This window comes from Agrilus planipennis, unplaced genomic scaffold (assembly GCF_000699045.2).
Source record: "Agrilus planipennis isolate EAB-ADULT unplaced genomic scaffold, Apla_2.0 scaffold68, whole genome shotgun sequence".
NCBI classification, from domain to species: Eukaryota; Metazoa; Arthropoda; class Insecta; order Coleoptera; family Buprestidae; genus Agrilus; species Agrilus planipennis.
In genome coordinates, this window is record NW_020439033.1 from 1,097,293 (window position 1) to 1,114,686 (window position 17,394).

At 33.1% G+C, this 17,394-nt stretch overlaps 1 protein-coding gene across 3 annotated transcripts; it reads right to left on the bottom strand.

Annotated features, from left to right (window-relative positions):
• Positions 1 to 141: 141 nt before the first annotated feature.
• LOC108732853 lies at positions 142 to 16,737 on the bottom strand. Of its 3 annotated transcripts, XM_018463845.1 has the most exons (4): positions 16,519 to 16,737; positions 16,292 to 16,440; positions 1,687 to 1,761; positions 142 to 1,314 (listed from the first exon to the last, which is right to left on the bottom strand). In XM_018463845.1, exons 2-4 carry the CDS (start codon positions 16,352 to 16,354, stop codon positions 304 to 306), a joined length of 1,149 nt encoding a protein of 382 aa, XP_018319347.1. In that variant the 5' UTR covers positions 16,355 to 16,440; positions 16,519 to 16,737; the 3' UTR covers positions 142 to 303. The 3 variants fall into 3 exon arrangements, with proteins under 3 accessions (XP_018319347.1, XP_018319346.1, XP_018319348.1); XM_018463844.1 differs by having other exon boundaries at positions 16,292 to 16,737; XM_018463846.1 differs by lacking the exons at positions 16,292 to 16,440; positions 16,519 to 16,737 and adding an exon at positions 6,370 to 6,389.
• Between the last annotated feature and the right edge of the window lie 657 nt (positions 16,738 to 17,394).

Consider the following 17,394-nt stretch of genomic DNA (forward strand, 5'->3'; position numbering starts at 1 on the left):
CCGTCTTTTTATATCATATTTTTTATACTAAAAAAACGTATTTTTAGCAATTGGCACTAATGCTTGAAGGTACATTTCAATCTAAACTTAATTGTAGATTTCTCTGTACTAAGACTATTTATACATAAATCAAATCGAAAATACAATATATAACTTTATTTAAAAGCTTCAGTCTAACTACTTATGTATTTACATTGCATAAGATGCCTTTTAATTAATATAATACGTACCTAACTAAACTAGATTAATGGACAATTTATTTTGTAAAAAATATATAAAAAACAATGTATGACTTACCAATCATTACGTTTGTGTGTCATTATTATTTGTTACAAAAACTGGAACCGACTTGACTTGAAATGAATTTAATGCGTTGTCGTAACTTGCTCGTGGTACCATTTCCAATGGAAAAGTGACATCAGGAATAAAATACCTTTTTCTCAAGTCTTGCCAAGGATACTCTGGAGCATTTTGTTTTTTCACTTTTACTGTAGGTGAGTTAAAATTATTAACAGGTGTCCTCTCTCCTGTTGGCTGACGTAAACTTTTTGGGGGAGCCAAAAATAGGTTAAAATCAGAAATATTTCCACCATTTGGTGTTTCTTCAATTTCAAATTTTTTATTTCTCTCGTCCACAAACGTTGGGAACTTGGGTGTTGTGTTTTCGAAATTTGATGGGAAATTAACTATTGAATTCGGTTTTATTTTAGAATGAACAGGCTTCTTTCCTAAACTATTGTCTTGACTTATTGCATTTAATGACGTAGATGTGTCTACAAATTTGTTATTATCAATTGTGTTTATAGTTATTTTCCTCTTTTTCACAATATCTATAGGTTTACTGAAACCTCTAGGCTTTTCCCTTACTCTACCCTTAAAACCTGATTCGTGAGTTATTAAATTTGGTTCTGTTGTCACGTCTCTCGTATACTCAGTTGACCAATGGCTCGGCACAAAATATAACGGTTTATCGGTACTTTGTGAGCCATTTTCTTGACTTCGTTCAGTATCAACTCCAACAAGTTTATTTAAATTTGTTTGAGAAAGAACTCGACTATTGCGTGAATATAAATTGTATTCGGGTTCGCTTGGGTTAGTCAGAAGGTCTGGTCTGGGTGTTCTTTGTTTTTCACTATCTTCAACGAATGGTTTGTCTTTTTGACCAATCAATAGATTTGCCCTGTAATCCACTTCTGATTTGCTACAATTAACCATGTACCAATGGTCGCAAATCAACATCCTCTGTTGGAAAAGAGTGGCGTTGGGACATGTATAACTGAACTGTCTTCCAAGACCATCACACATGTGGTACACCTATAAAATTTAGAAGTAGATAATGTTTATTACAGAAAGAAAGTTATTGTATACATTAGACAGCTTTGTATTTGACGTACTTAAAGTTATTAAGCTGAGCATTTCTTTAGAATTTTTTGTAGGGTGTTGTACGAAATTATTATTAAATTGCACCACCAAAATGTTATAGGGGCCGAAAAATGGCCCCTTTGGTTTCTATTATATTAAGCAATGAGAATATGAGAAAACAATGCATATTTATCTAAATTACTGGAGAACTGGTGTGTGAAAATCAATTGTAGTTTGTAACAAATTGTTATATAAGTAAAATAAAACACGAACTTGCTTAATTGATTGCTAACACATAAGATGCATAATACAAACACGACTTGCCTGACATCCGGTATTTATATCAGCATAATAACCTGACGGTCTGCCTTGACAAGAAAATTGTTGACCTGTGATTATCTGTAAAAAAAAATTAATCAGTAAGAACAATTGAAAGTGCCATTTACCATAACAATTCAGCCCAATTCATCTAAATGTTACTAAAACTACCATAAGAATTATTGTTACTATCAAGAGGCAGTTTAAGGTTTTTCTGAATATACCTACAAGGTGGTCTTGTTTGGCTAAGAAAGTGAAATAAACACATTTAATAAATTAAATGGACGTTTACATAATGCGCAATATACTTTTAGATAAAAGGAAGTTTTGTATTCCTTACAAAAAGAAAAACAAGGGTGGAAAAAGATCTTACAAGTACTGCCCATCTATATCCTAGACAGTTTTCCTAATGGGATTCAAGGGTGTCTACCTTTAATTTTAGGTACCAATAATTTTCTCACACAATTGTGCAGAGAAAACAATTAAAAATGCTTACATAATACTAAACTAGAACGTTTCTCAGTGCACATATTTGAGTCATTGCATTTGTCTTTATTATTTTTTTTTACGTTGTCACATGGATTAATGCATCAAACTATAGTTTGATGAGCCTCCTTAAATGTGATTAATTAACAATGCAAAATAAACTATACCAAAAGTGAAGTACTATTGGAAACTTGATACTAGTTGTTACAACAATTTCACTTTGATTGACCTTCTCTTTTCTTGAATCATATACTATTACTGATGTTTAAAATAAATAGTAACTTCTGAAAGCGATTAAAATTTTCCACTTGATTAATTCGAAAAAAGATTAATTATGCTTCATCTGACGAACAGAATTAACAAAAATCCACTTGACGAATAACAAATAACTCTTCATTCCGCAAATAAGGTCAACTAATCATTATGTGACCATGTGACCTGTAGGTACAACTTAATTTATCTCTAGTAATTAGTTATTTCTACTTAAATTTCCTGATGGAAAAGAAATTATACGTAGTAGTACAGCAGTCCTAATAGACTCCAACACGAACGCTTTGATAGCCCCCACCTCCACCCTTTTCATCTAAATACGTTTCCTGCTTTTACGTCGTTTGGGATCGAATCTTTTCGGCTCTTATGGGTTGCGTAGTGTGCGAATTTTTTTAATTTCAATTTTTATGGGGCTCTGTAGATCTCCTTGAGCCCTCCGTACAAAAGTATCGCGTTCCCCCGATTACTATTTAAGTTTGGTAGTCTAATTAGATGTTTGGAGAAAAAGGTAAAGGGCACGGTCACGACTATGCCGCAATCGGAGACATAGAACTGCATCTGTCTGGTCTCATCCTTTTTCTATTTCGTCTGTTGAAAATAACGAAAACAAAGACCCGGATGGCTAAATATTCATAATTTCCATGTTAATTTTCCATTTTCATGCTATCGTATGTAAGAGATAAAAGGTAAAAGGTTGAAATTGATTTTATAAAATTCGGCAAGTCACCGATTTGTTTCTCGGTTCGCGACTGCCTTAATTCACATTTTCTTCATTTCTTTTCATCGTATGCGTCAATTCTGGCAAAATAATCTTCAATCTCTTTCTATCTATCACTACCCATCCACTTTCATGATTCCTGAATATGGTTGAAGAGAGCCTTACTCACCAGTCTTCACATTGGACAAAGGAACAGCTCGATGCTAAGCAAACTGTCCCATCAGTTGAGAATGAAACACAAATTTCGGTTTTATTTACTACGATTATTTTTTTATTTAGACGATATATGATTTCAAGGAAGGGTTACATGATTTCGTTGCCATGTTTACCCTCTTTACTGACTTGCAGGTGGTACGTAGTTCTATAGGTTAAACTAAAAATTAAGAATTTAGTCCAGTTGTTCATATTCATGTTTTCATACTCATGTTTTCAATAATGGTCTAACAAATGCTTTAACTTTAATTCAGTTAATTTTTCGGGCAATATCTAAAAGTTACCTACATATATTCATATTAGAAAAGCTTGGCACGTCATTGCTTTTAATATTCATAAGTTCATTCTGATAGATAAATATTCCCTGTGTTATATTTGACATCAAAGATATATGTGGAGCTACATATCATCTTTATCCTTGATATTTCTTAGACAAGTACAGCCTCGACATTTCTTACACTTTATCATTAAAAGAGAGACTAACACATCGAGTTTTTCTCCGGTTCACACCCGCAAATATAGAAAATGACGGAACCGTTACAAAAGAATATTTTTACATCAATCAATCGACCTAAAACTCCCGTTAGTTGAATTATTTATTGTTAGTATTACCATAATTTTATCATCAGTTAGGGAATACATTAGTTCCCAATAAACAGTGTCAATAAAGCTAATTCAGACTCCAATTTGGCAACGCATTTGTAGAAATAATAAAATATTCTTGTAATATAATATGTTTTCGGTACTTATTTATGTACATTTACAATGAGGAGATAATTTACCTCAAATCGGCTGATTTACGAGTGAGTAAAACTGCAACCGAATAAATTAAGCATTTCTACTTCATACAGTTAAAAACAAAAATGACAAATTAATCTATTTTGAAAATTCTCAAAGCTTATTTTTACATTTTTGGAAACTTCATGGTTTAAACAACGGAGAAACCTAAAGTTTCACGCTCCAACCACTCGTTTTCATTAATAATTTTTGCTGCCAGCTTTAATACTTAAATGACTACTGAATGGCAATGTCTATCTTTATACGTACCTAGAATTTATTTATAACTCAATAAACTTTTTTATATACAAACATTCTAAATTCATTACTTTACAATCTTGAATTGGTTACAATGTCTTTAGAAATTCATTACCTTTTACTTTCAGACGGTTCTCTCGACGTGTAGATATTAATTTCAACGTTGCGTTATAAAGGTGCATTACGAACTAACGGATGGCAAAAGATTGACGTGTGTGCTTGTAGAATACACATCAAGACGATTTGTTTTGTTAAGTCATTAAATCCTTTTACATCTCCTAGAGTTATTGCCATTCCAATCGTTACCTTTTATGTCATATATGTGCCGAATAATTTCTCCTCTCAGATTATAAGTACATTTAGTTTGTTACGTGATGTTTACCGTATTTGCCCTTGTTAGAAACACATTCTCACCGACGACGATGAACAGCATCCAATGATATAACATAACAAATTAAATGGTAGTCGGGGTTATCTATAAATTTTTGTAGTCAATGCAGTAGGCATCAGGAACCTAATCAATGGGGAAGTGATTGAAATTACCTTGTAGGTCTGACGAAGATTGATTTTTAGTCAGGCAATGAATACGAGATCAAAATAAGAACCTCATGGTTTTTATAATGGGGGCACTCGCTAACCATTTAAAATTTGAAAAAAAAAATTCACCATGCGCTCTATAAAAAATTTGCCCAAAAAGGAGCCAAGTAAATACGATAGATACAAAATATAAACGCAACAAGAAAACATGAACTTTTGGTATGTTTCAGAATCTGTGCCACTTGTTAACATGTAGGTAATGAAATTGAATAAATTCCATCATACACTCGAATTATACAAAAACCCCTTAAAATTGATTCACAATTAATAAAAGTCAATTATAGTCAATTCGAAATGTGGTGTTATAGGCGGAGGATGAGGATATCGTGGGTAGAAAAGGTTAGAAATGAAGAGGTATTGGAAAGAATAGGAGAACAGAGGACTATATGGAAGTCAATAAAAAATAGGCGAGATAGGTTGGTAGGACACCTTCTCAGGCATGAAGGTCTAGGTCAGAGACATATTAGAGGCAGAAACAGGAGTTAGGAGGGGTAGAGGTAGACCTAGATTAGATTAGATTACTGTTCGCAAATAGTTAACGATGTGGGCTGTTCTAGTTTTAGGGAAATGCGAAGTTTAGCTCAGTATAAGTATAGGAAAGAGTGGAGGTGCGTGTCCAACCAGTCTTAGGACTGATGACCTTATGATGATGATAGTCAATTCTAAGTAAGAACGCAACATGGAAGGATTATGAATTTTTTATATATTTAAGAGTATGGAGATTTTAATAACAAATGAAGCCATTAAAGTGATTAGAATGTGCGAAAGCAGATGTTCTTATTAACAATAAACTTCCTGCTATTAATTATATAAAGGTGTGATGCGAGACGTTTCAAATTTTATTACGTTTCCATAATTAAAAGAAAGAAAAACAAAACATGATTTATCTGAAGTTTTATTGGTGCGTTTTTGTTAAATGTTTATTAGAATTGAAACCACTTTTATGAAGTCGTAAAATATTTCCGTTCTATGCAACGGATAAATAATGGAAAAGCTGCGAAAGTGTATAGGTTTGTTTGTTGGGTAATAGCATGTCCGTTATTACGTTTACTGCATTTTTTTTTGTGCCGCAGTAGCTTAAATTACCACATTCTTCGCAAATACGCACCCACACAACGGAGATGTTAAAGTAGGCGACGACAGTGATAAATAATAATGTAAGATTTCATAGTGTCGTCGTTAATTATAAATGTGCATTCGTTACTGATCACGTCATACATGTTTAAATACTTTTACGGAACGGTAAAAGTTGAAAGTTTTGAATCACTATGCACATTTATATTTACATTTCAGCAATCAAAAATCATTTACAAATAGCCAGTGTAATTAAGGTTTATTACAAAACATGATTGCTACTATTAGTAACTCACGTCTTATACGTATGCTGTTGGACCGGAACAACGAGGAAACTAAATTGCCAAAGAGCATAAGAATAAAAAAGTAAAATGAACCCTTAACAAATATTTTTATACTAGCGACCCGCCCCAGCTTCGCACGGGTGTAATGCTGATACTAAATATATTTTTGTTTTGTTTAGATTATTATCGACAGGGGAAAGCTTAAATAGACAACCTCTGAACACATTAAATTCACTACAGAATGTGTTTATATACAACATTCACAGTTTTTTTGTCATTAGACAATACAAACCGGCCTTCCGGTCGGTACCGCCGCAACCGCTATGTTTGCATTTTAAATCTGTAATAACTTCGAAAATATTCATTTAAATTGCATGCTGTAAAGGGCCATATTGATCTACATTAATGCACAATGTATTTAAGGTACTTAAGAAGAATTAATGCCGTGTTGCTTAAAATCGTTTAGTAAATAAGTCATTATTTCTCATAAAATGTAAAGGACAAAAAATGGTTATTGTGGGTTATCCCTAAGAGATAGACATATACCATCAGAGACTTTTTTGTAGATCTTTTTAAGATGTATAATACTTTAGTACATTATTTTGATCTATCTCGTAGGGTTCAGCCAGTGTTTGCAATGTAAGCGCAAAAAAATGTGTTTTACGACATCACATTGGAAACCTCTAAAATTATCAGTGTTTCTCTACTATATTATGCATGTATTATAGATATAAACCTTCCTCTTGAATCACTCTATCCACTAAAAAAAACGCATCAAAATCCGTTACGTAGATTTAAAGATCTAAGCATACATAGGGACAGACAGCGGGAAGCGACTTTGTTTTATACTATATAGTGATATCAAAATCTTTACTGATATTAAAGAACGGCAAAGTTTGTTTCACTGTCTAGGACAGCTATCAAGTCAGAGACTGTGGGGGTTACAAAAATGAGGCAAGGGCAGGACAACCCTCGACCTCCTGTGTTGATGAAACATGCAATTGATAGCGTTGTTCTTCATCAATTTTTGAAGTTATACTTCTTTAGGCGCGTTATGGAAAACTGATGAGAGTGAAATTTCAAGATGCGCGCGCATCACTGTAACACAAAATTAACAGGATGAAGTTGCCCACTCAACCGAATTCATTAAGTCTCGGAAAAAAGCTACCAACGAAATAGAAATAAAACCTCTCTTAGTCGCGCATGTTGGTACGCTTGTCGCCTCTGATCACTGTTTTCATATTTATTTATAATATTTATCCACATGGTTTTAGTTTTTACAGTCACAACACGTGTTTTATTTTCATACAAGTGCGAATTATATATGTGGCAATAAAATATATTCAGTAGTGATTTAAATTGAATATTTGGATTAATATTATTTACTATTTGTGAATATTAGTGAAAAAATTGTGCTAAAATACTTTTTTAAGTGCTCCAATATAATTGAGGTTAGTTATCCCTATGTATTATTTATTGATATAAATTAAAATATCATTATTTAATATAATTAATACTAAATATTATTAAATTATCAATGTTGAATATTTATTAAATTTCCTCTTTAAGGACACACATAAATACTAACTTCTGAGAGTAAAGGTTCTCGAGCATCTGAGGAACGTTGTGAGATCAAATTTGTATGGTAATAATAGATGGATGCAGTAATTGTTGGCATGTTTCGGGCCCGTAATTAGATCGCCATGTTAGATCTGGATCCCTATTGACCATACTTAACTCCCTGCGATTTCTTTTTGTTTCCTAAATGCAATATGTTCATACAAGAACAGACTGGGGGGCTAAAATCAAATGGCGAGGTATAGCTGAAGAACCTGACTTCTGAGGACTTCCATGGATGTTTGGAATAATGTAAACGGAAATAGGACAAGTGCATTGTGATAAATTGGGAGTATTTTGAAAAGATAAGGTCAAAGTTAATCAAGAGGACTGAAGTTTTGGCAGATTTGTAGAACACACTAATAGCCCAAACCTCAACACCAACACAGAGCAGTAATACCCGAAGTACTTTTCGGTAACTAATCGTAATCGTACTTTCTTCAGGGAGCGAAGAGGGTAACTCCTTTCTCTTCAATCCTTCATGAATGTAACTTTGTTGCCAAAAAGTATACTTCAGATATTCAGTGCCCTGCTTCGGCGTTGGGGTTTGAGCTAATTTTCTATTTGGTGAAATAATGATTTTGTTAATTTTGATATTAATTTTAAACAGACCCTTTAGGAAATATTTATGGCGATTTTAGAACAGTACAAGAAACGCAGGAAATTAGCTATCTCAGCTATATAATATCATCTACACTGCCTATAAAATTATACTTGCTAACTAACAATAAGTTATTTCTTATCATAGATTTAAAAGGTAGGATAACTTCTATCGTTTATTTAATGATATATCTACTTTTAATAAATCGCAACTAATGGTGGTTGGCGCCTTATAATACATATATACATACAATTCTCTACTGCGTTGTTACATGGCATTTTCTATTTGTAAAAGTTAAGCAATTTGTTATTTTGCTTTATATCGTTAAACTTGACTCTGAAATACACTTTATGACTATTTATGCGTATTTATACTTGCACATAAACAATTCGCTAAAACCGTCTTTTATTTCCTATTTCATTTGATTATATTATCTCGTTATCTGCTTATGTAGGCGACTGAATAATAATTTTATTGAGAATCGTCATGGTTTTTGCATTTGAGAACAAGTTTTTTTGTTTCACTTTCCACATATGGATAGGAAAGAATTTTGAGAAATACCAATTGCTTTAATAAAGCAACAGCTTCTTTTCATTATACACAGTTAGTATCTAGTTAATAGACAGAAAAGGAAAAAAGGTTATTTCCACATAAAAATACCGAAAATTTTGTAAAATTACACTGACAACAAAGTATGGCATACCAGTTGCTTTGGAATAAGTCGAAGATAGAGTAAACAATTATTTTTTAAATTTGCATTGAATACATGTATATTAACTGCTCTAACTTCTCATATAAAAAGTAGCATTATAAAAGGTCAAATAAAATACTGTTGATGTTAATCATAATCCTATAAATGTTGTTAATTAGAAGCGTATAACCTTTAAAAAAGGCTTTTTACTTTTTTATTGTCTATTCTTTAGATAAACTCTGTTGACGTCTCATAATGGATTACCATAACACATACCAAGTGGACTAAAACAGTCTGAATGCAATATAGCACAATTTCAAGATGAGCAATAGGTGAGTGACAGTCGAACATAGGAAACATGCTACTTGTAGAATAAAGGTTATACATTAACAGCATACTTGTTGTTTTTAATGAATGCATTAATTTATTGTACCTTTTGTGACTGTTGGTCAAAGTTTAGGTATTTGTGATAAAAACATTTTGCCTTGATAGTTGCTCATCGAAATATGTTTGAGAATAAAATAATTCGAAGTGGTCTGTATTCTATCGAAACTGCCAGACGCGGATCGCGATTTCGATCTTTTTGGATCTCATCAGCGCGTCGCAGGCAGCTCCGACAGAACACAGACCAACTTTTACCTGTTGTCTTAACAGTGCGTTTCAGAAAATACTACAAACGGCACAGTGAACGCCATCTGTAGCATTTAAGCCATTAAGCTAACGTGCCTATCACGTTGAGGTTGGCTACCCCAGGATTCGTTTTCAGCAAGTAGATATCCACACAAGTAGACCTTGTTGAAAAATACGTAATCCTAAAATGTAGTATCGTGCTACAGATGGCGTTCACTGTGCCGTTTGTAGTATTTTCTGAAATGTTTGAGAATTGTTATCAAATGCATATTCCTTAATTTATAAGAAACGACGAGTACCAAGATGTTTTCATTTTGTTACCGTATTCATACACAAGCAATTTATCGATTCATTTGGTAAATATAACTAAAAAAGAGCAACAAAAGAAACAAAGCAACAATCTCATTACTCCGGAGATGTGATGTCATCCTGAGTTTCGATGGTCGTACTGACCTAATATGGATCAGGACAAAGCAGCTGAACCAGTCTGGAAAAGGAAGACCCAACTGCATTTTATTTCCATAATTACTTCATTAATTAAAACAAGATTAAACATCGCGCATATTTAGAAGCCTGAACACATTGAAATAATTGAAAATAATAATGAGCGTTTGAGGATATGTATTGCACTAAACACATGTACCTATGTGAACAATCTATAAACTATGATCCTCCCTACAGTTTTCCTGTAAAGTTTGGATAATAACTTTTGAATAGATTAGAGAAAAACGAGTAACGTCTCCTTAAAAGTTATTATACACTATCGACAAGATGACTTCAAAAACAAAAACGTTGATTGTCCAATTTTCCTCATCTTCTAAAGTAACCTTGCACTTTACTCTACTTCAAAGGCAAACTATTTAAAAGAGATCAAACAGGCCTTATTATTAGGTAGATGCGATATATTTATTTATAAGGATCTTTTATTTAAAACTTATTATAAAAGTAGGCCGCTGATGCTCAAGAGTACTTTTACTTAAATGTCACGTTGTACGTATGTACAATGAATCTACAGTCTTTCTGCTGTCGATTATTATGTAGGTACTTTCAACAACATCATTATGACAGCATAATCTGCGAAAAATCGGAGAACAAGTCGTATTATTGATCGTCCACAGAAGTGTCTGTCATGTACACTATACACCGTCCTTTCTTATGAGAAAAGAACAATGATTGATAATTAAGGTTGGTCGATTGTTTTGACGTATGTGCTACTACTGCAAATAATGGTAACTATTTTGTTTATGTAATATGTAGGCTGATCAATTCATTCATTTCATCTCTCACTTGCAAGCATTGTCAAAAAGCAAATGGAAGTTAGAATGGAGGAACTGTACAATGAGTTATGTCATAATTTTCTACCTTCATGAGTTTCCCTCCTTGCATTTGGACTCTCACATTGGCTACCTCCTCCTCACAAATGCTAATGACTAAGACAGAATTGTATGAGATGTTCAACTACTTTTGATCATAAAAAAACTTTGAGTATTTCATCCCCACGAGCCACTACTGCTAGTGGGCGAGCACTACCTCCAGACTACGCCGGTAGGTAAAGCAGAAGGCCCTCTTCAGTCTCCTTACAGGAATCGTCGGAATAAGTGGGCGATGGGTTCGAATGAGAAACATGAAACGGAAAATGAAGACAGAAGAGAATGAATGATTTTATCAGTGGAATGTTACTGTCCCAGCATTTGCCTAAGTGATCCAAGGAAACCACAGAAAAACTTAAACCAAGGCAGACGGACCCGGAATCAAACCGGAGTCCTCCCAAATGCCAAGCAATAGTCTAAACCTCTAAGCCGTGCCGTTCAATTTTTGATAGTAACATCCTACAAACAAATGGCACCTAAACTTGTAAATATTTATGCGTGACGTTAACAATTATTGTACTGCTGTGTTCCCAATACGGATCCGGTGATACAGCAATAGCCAATCCTCTCGGCATTTCGAAGGAATTTGCACAAAGGTCGAAATAGTTCGATCGATGCATATGCGCTTACTGAACGTCCTTTAAGGACAAAGAAAAAATGACAAAGACTGAAGTCATTAACAAATATGCGACTATAGTCTCATAATTCTCGTCGTTTTCGTATGTACCTGTAATTTCAGAAATCGGTTACTGACTGTACGCACCCAGAATATGTAATATCAAAAATGACGATGGGATATACAATTGTGACATCTTATCAGTTTCTTTCACTAGTCATCAAATTATATTTTCAATGATGTAGCATGTTAAATCGTAACAGTAAACACGAATATTAATTAAAATGATATGCATATTAGAATAATAGCGTAATCTTAACTGATTTATCAAGACAAACGTACACTACACCCGCAAATATACACAATAAGTGCCTACTTTTTTGTTGAGTAATAATATCGACCATGACAAAGTGAGAAGGTTAGAAACAAGGGCACATCAACTGCAGATGTGAAGGTTCGTTTTACAACTGATACAGATCATTTTTAAGTGCGTTATTCTTTGAAATCAATCAATTAGTAGATATAATCTGATTGGAAATAGTAATGCGTTTATTCTGGAGATTCAAGGAGTTAAACGATGTAACGAAACTTGTTGCACTTTGAAAACTTATATATTCTAAAATAAACGAACGGAACACCTATTGAAAATTTATGTATTACATTTTATCGAAAACCCATTTTCAGCCCCTCCTCTTTCATCCTTTGATAAAAGAAACGATTTTAATTCGGCTCTAAAGAATTTCTTTTCTTCAAGTCGCGACCCCTTTATTTACTCCAAACTACAACCTTTAAATGTAAATTTAAAATTAATCTGCTATTTAGTAAGAGACAAAAGGCCCATAACTTGAAAAAAAAAACGTTCTAGAAGTTATACCTTTTTAAGCGTGTTGAGAGTAAAATTTTGGCAGGTTGCGCGTAACTGTCAACTGCAAGTGTCTATATTTAATATTTTTCATCTTCTTTCAAAGTGTTTCCTTTTCAGAAAGTACCACAAATGGCGCGATAAACGCCATCTGTAGTACGATGCTACGTTTTATTATTCGAATTATTTTGTTTCCTTTTCATTTAAAATTTTATGTACTATTCTCTTAGACGGTGTGAATTTAATAAATAAGAGAATAGAACGGAGAAGAAGTAAATCAATGTGTCGTTATTTCCGCCACCATTTAGCGCTTCTCATTTGAATAAATTATAATTAGGTAAACGTTCACTGCGAAAAGGTAAAAAAAAAGGTTGGTTCCCGTTGAGGAAAACACTTTATATTGGTTTGACCTAACGGTAACAGAAGTTGCAGAATAAAATTATTTCCGAAGACACGCTAATGGTGAAAGTGAAGGTCGACGATCTGGTGTGGGTTAAACATCGCGGTTCGTCCTAGATCAAATAATAGACCAATTCAGTTCTTCGAGTCCACTATCACCATGATCTCGTTTCATTGTCTGATGGAAGCATAACGAAAAAAAAAAAGAATCGTGCTCTCATAATCTTATAACTTGCGTAACTCCTGCGTCATTCCATTAATGAATTGTACACTTATGGAAGACGATAAGTTATTATTAAAATAACGGTGAATTCAATTATTTTGATTCAACAACCAACACATCAATAATTTTTATTCTTTATAGTTTCATCCTGAAAAGGAGACCGTAAATGGTTGGCTACGAATACGTCTTTACAGAAATCGTTTTTCTATACACAGATGCTTCTTTTTAGATCCTTCTTAATTGTGAGCCAATCTACGCATTTGCCTAAAAGTGAGACATCCCACGTCCTTAAGTATTTGCGAACAGCAATCTAATATAGATCTCTATATTTACTACTTTTTCAGCTTTGGAAAATGTCCTACCATCTGATCTGTCCTTTTCCTTATTGACTTCTTCATAACGCATGCACTTAATTCTCATACTTCTTCCAACACCATCTCTTCTATCCACGATATTTTCATCAACAACTTATAACATCACATCTGAAACCTTTTAACACCTTTTCCCTTTTTATTTTATTTTCATTTCATGCACATCAAAAGTAATAAATAATTATTGCGATATTTATTCAGAATAATTAGTTTTTCGTCGAGTCGAGATATGCCATATGTGATGCTTACCCAACAAATAAGTATATACGTAAAAATAACAATGCAATACATGTAAGTACTTATTGAGTGGGCAGTGTCGAAATATTTATTATATCGGAATATTTTAGATACAAATCTGTAACTTAGTTTCATAACTGTCTTTTAACATTTTCATCGTTCCATCGTCACGACTTTGAAAAGGTCGGACAGAATGAAGGAAAGTTCTTTTGCAGCGATTGCTTCATGTGTATGTACGAGTATAACAACATTATTTAGCGATTATTAAAATTTACTTACTTCGGCAACAAAATTATAAGGTAACATTTATTGGGCCAAATGAAACTTATGAAAATGCATCTCATTTGCAAATTATATGATATACAATAATCTTGATAGAACGAAATAGGATTATACAATATACAAAGGGAATCGATCATGATCGATCATGGAACATATTCCTAATCTTACACTGGCCATAAGTTCAATAAGTATAAAGGAAAGATGTCGAAAACATAGCAAATCTCTAAAATTACTCATAAATATTAGGAAGGGAACTTGACAAAGATGCACATTTTGTCGTCGTTATTTTTTACTGTAACATACCGAAGATGCGAATAATATTATTAAAGAAAGATTTAGGCATAAATTTATAGGGGCAAAAAATTAACACGCTTAGATTTTCGGATGATATAGAAGCATTAGTATCTGCTAAAGGAGTTAGGGATAGTCTTAAGTAGAGCTAGGTAGACCCTTTTTAAATTACGCAATTTCTCAAGTTTCAATTTCCCTCAATGAGAAGCCAACATTGTTACAACAACTGTGCAATTTGAATACAAATAAAACCATTTCAATTTCAATATTCGGACAGTACCTACGTAAAGCTTTCCATTAAGCAATTTGTTATGAATGAATTATAGTCGGGTATCCTCATTATAATTATTGAAAATTATGAGCTGACCTCAGCAATTATTCAAGCCATTAGTTTTGCTTGAGTGGTACATTATTTATAAAAAAATAGGTAGAAAAAGATATTATCTCTTTAGTAAGTATACTGTGAAGCACACAGAACAGTTAAATGTCACGATTTCTTACACGGCATTGAAAATTCATGAAGTGTATTTTAACTACTGAATTTGGAAACGGAAGTCTTCCGATATATCAGAAACAGGAAAATTTGTATAGCTATAGTTACTAATCACAAGGCATAATAATTTTCCTAATGAAAATTTGTCACACTTTCAAAGCTGAAGTATTTCTCTTAAAATGAATTCCTTTATCTTTCAACCCTTACATACGGCAACATTAATGGGGAAATTTCATATGATTCTATCTGAAAGTTACTTTCCTCTTTTCCCCCTGGAAAATTAAACAAAACAGAAGAAAAGCTAAGCAAAGCACAAAACTTCTTAATTTTGGAATTTGTATATGTAAAATTTTGATACTCATACATTCATTAAAATTAACAATTATTAAAAATACGAATGTACTTCGTAAATAAAAATCTGAAAAAAGCGTATGCTTTGTCTGGACACATGGTAATTAAGCTTGTGAAACATCCACGCCTTTGTTTTCGTCACATTCATGACGAGACGAGGTAATAGGAAATGAAAACAGGAGCAGATAAAAGTGAATGAAAAAATGATAAAAGACATAATTCTATGTCAGTTGAAAATGCTTTTCGTTTTTGTTCCTTTTTCGATATGCTCATTCCGTAGTCATATATGTGGTGGCGTTTAAGTAGGTACCTACGTTTTTCTTTCCAGGAAAATAATCTTCATAAAGAACAGATCACCGATTAAAAATTTGTTATGCAAACGCTCCAAGGGAAAAAATTAAACAGACTTCCTAACAAATATTTCTATCAAAATCTGTTACTAATAGTATGAAATAGTAAAGCTTATTTTATTTTTCCGTTATCCTGGATAATACTTAGATTTTATTTTCCACCTACAGTTTGATTTCTGATTAATTGAAATCGTTTCCTTTTTCATCTCGGTTTGCCAGATATTAACATGGAAAGTAGCTGCTCCATTACAGACAGAGTATAAAACATTGAGTTTGAAAAAAGACTTTAATAGATAGAAAAGGAGATGCAAAAACTATCAATTCTAACAAAATTCTGGATTCAACTTCGGACATTGTCATATTGCGTAGAACTCGTAAAAGGAATCCCAAAAGAGTAAATAATTCCGACAATGAGTTGGTCCTAAAACTGTTTTCTATTATTTTTCTCATCGATAGATCTTATCAATCAATATTATTGTTTACCTATGCCTGATTGAATAACAAACTGTGAACATTTCTTATACAACAAAAGAAAGGAAAATTTGCAAACCTTGATGGTGTTGATTAGTTGCAAAACAATTACAAACAATCTTCCCACGCGGTAGTAGTGCATGATGTTGTCTACGACGATTTGTACTTATCCAAAAGACCAGTAGCAAACGAAGATGTAGTCACTTATGCAACATTTCACATACAATGCTGCAAAAACGTTTCAGTTAAATTACCGGCAAGCGTTTATTACATACGGTACAGTAACCTATAGATTTGAGTACCTACAGTTAATAAGTCACAGACGTAAACGGGCAAAGAATGGACTGAACGGAATTAAGAACGGCAAATGAGGAGGGACGATTCAAGACTGAAGTCGAAATCCACTGGTGGCGTCTAAAGTGAGGAGCAACTTTTGGAAGCTAACGTGGCAGAAAGGAACTGTTATAAAACGGTGTGAACAGGAGTTTGTAGGAGGTCACGATGATACAGGATGATGATATGTCACCCAGCTACTCTAACTCACGAACTTCTCCTGACTTACGTAATAATTCAAAATGTCCAACAAGGAAACGTAATAAAACTGAGCAACCTCCACATTACCTACAATAAATGTTTTGCAATGTTTTTTTTTTTAAGTTATTCTTTTTACTAAATATAATTTAAAGTCAAATACGTAAGAAATGTGAACTGTTTATGTCAGTATTTTGGTAGATTTTAATAGGCGTGAATTACAGAAATGATTTTGAAATTCTGTTGAATATTTAACTGCTTTTATAGAGATTTCCTCAGTGACTTATTTCTACTCATTCCTTTCATCATATAAGTACAATAGTTTAACAAACCGCATATTATTTACTTAACTTTTAGTTTCTGACGTCTTTATATAGTTTGTAAATTAAAAATTAGCTCTTCATTATTTAGTGTACTTCAGTTTTATAATTCATATGTAATTGATGTATAAAACCACCAGTATCTAAGCGATGCTTTGATACATAATATTTGGCAGCACATTTGTCAGTACACGAACATCAAAAATCGCCTCAAAACGAAGGATAATGGGGAGGACAGTGCTTTAAGCAGAAATCTTTAATGTGGTGAGAGTATTAACCGACAACACTTCCCCCATTCCAATAACGCAGATGGGAGCGCTACAATTTTACC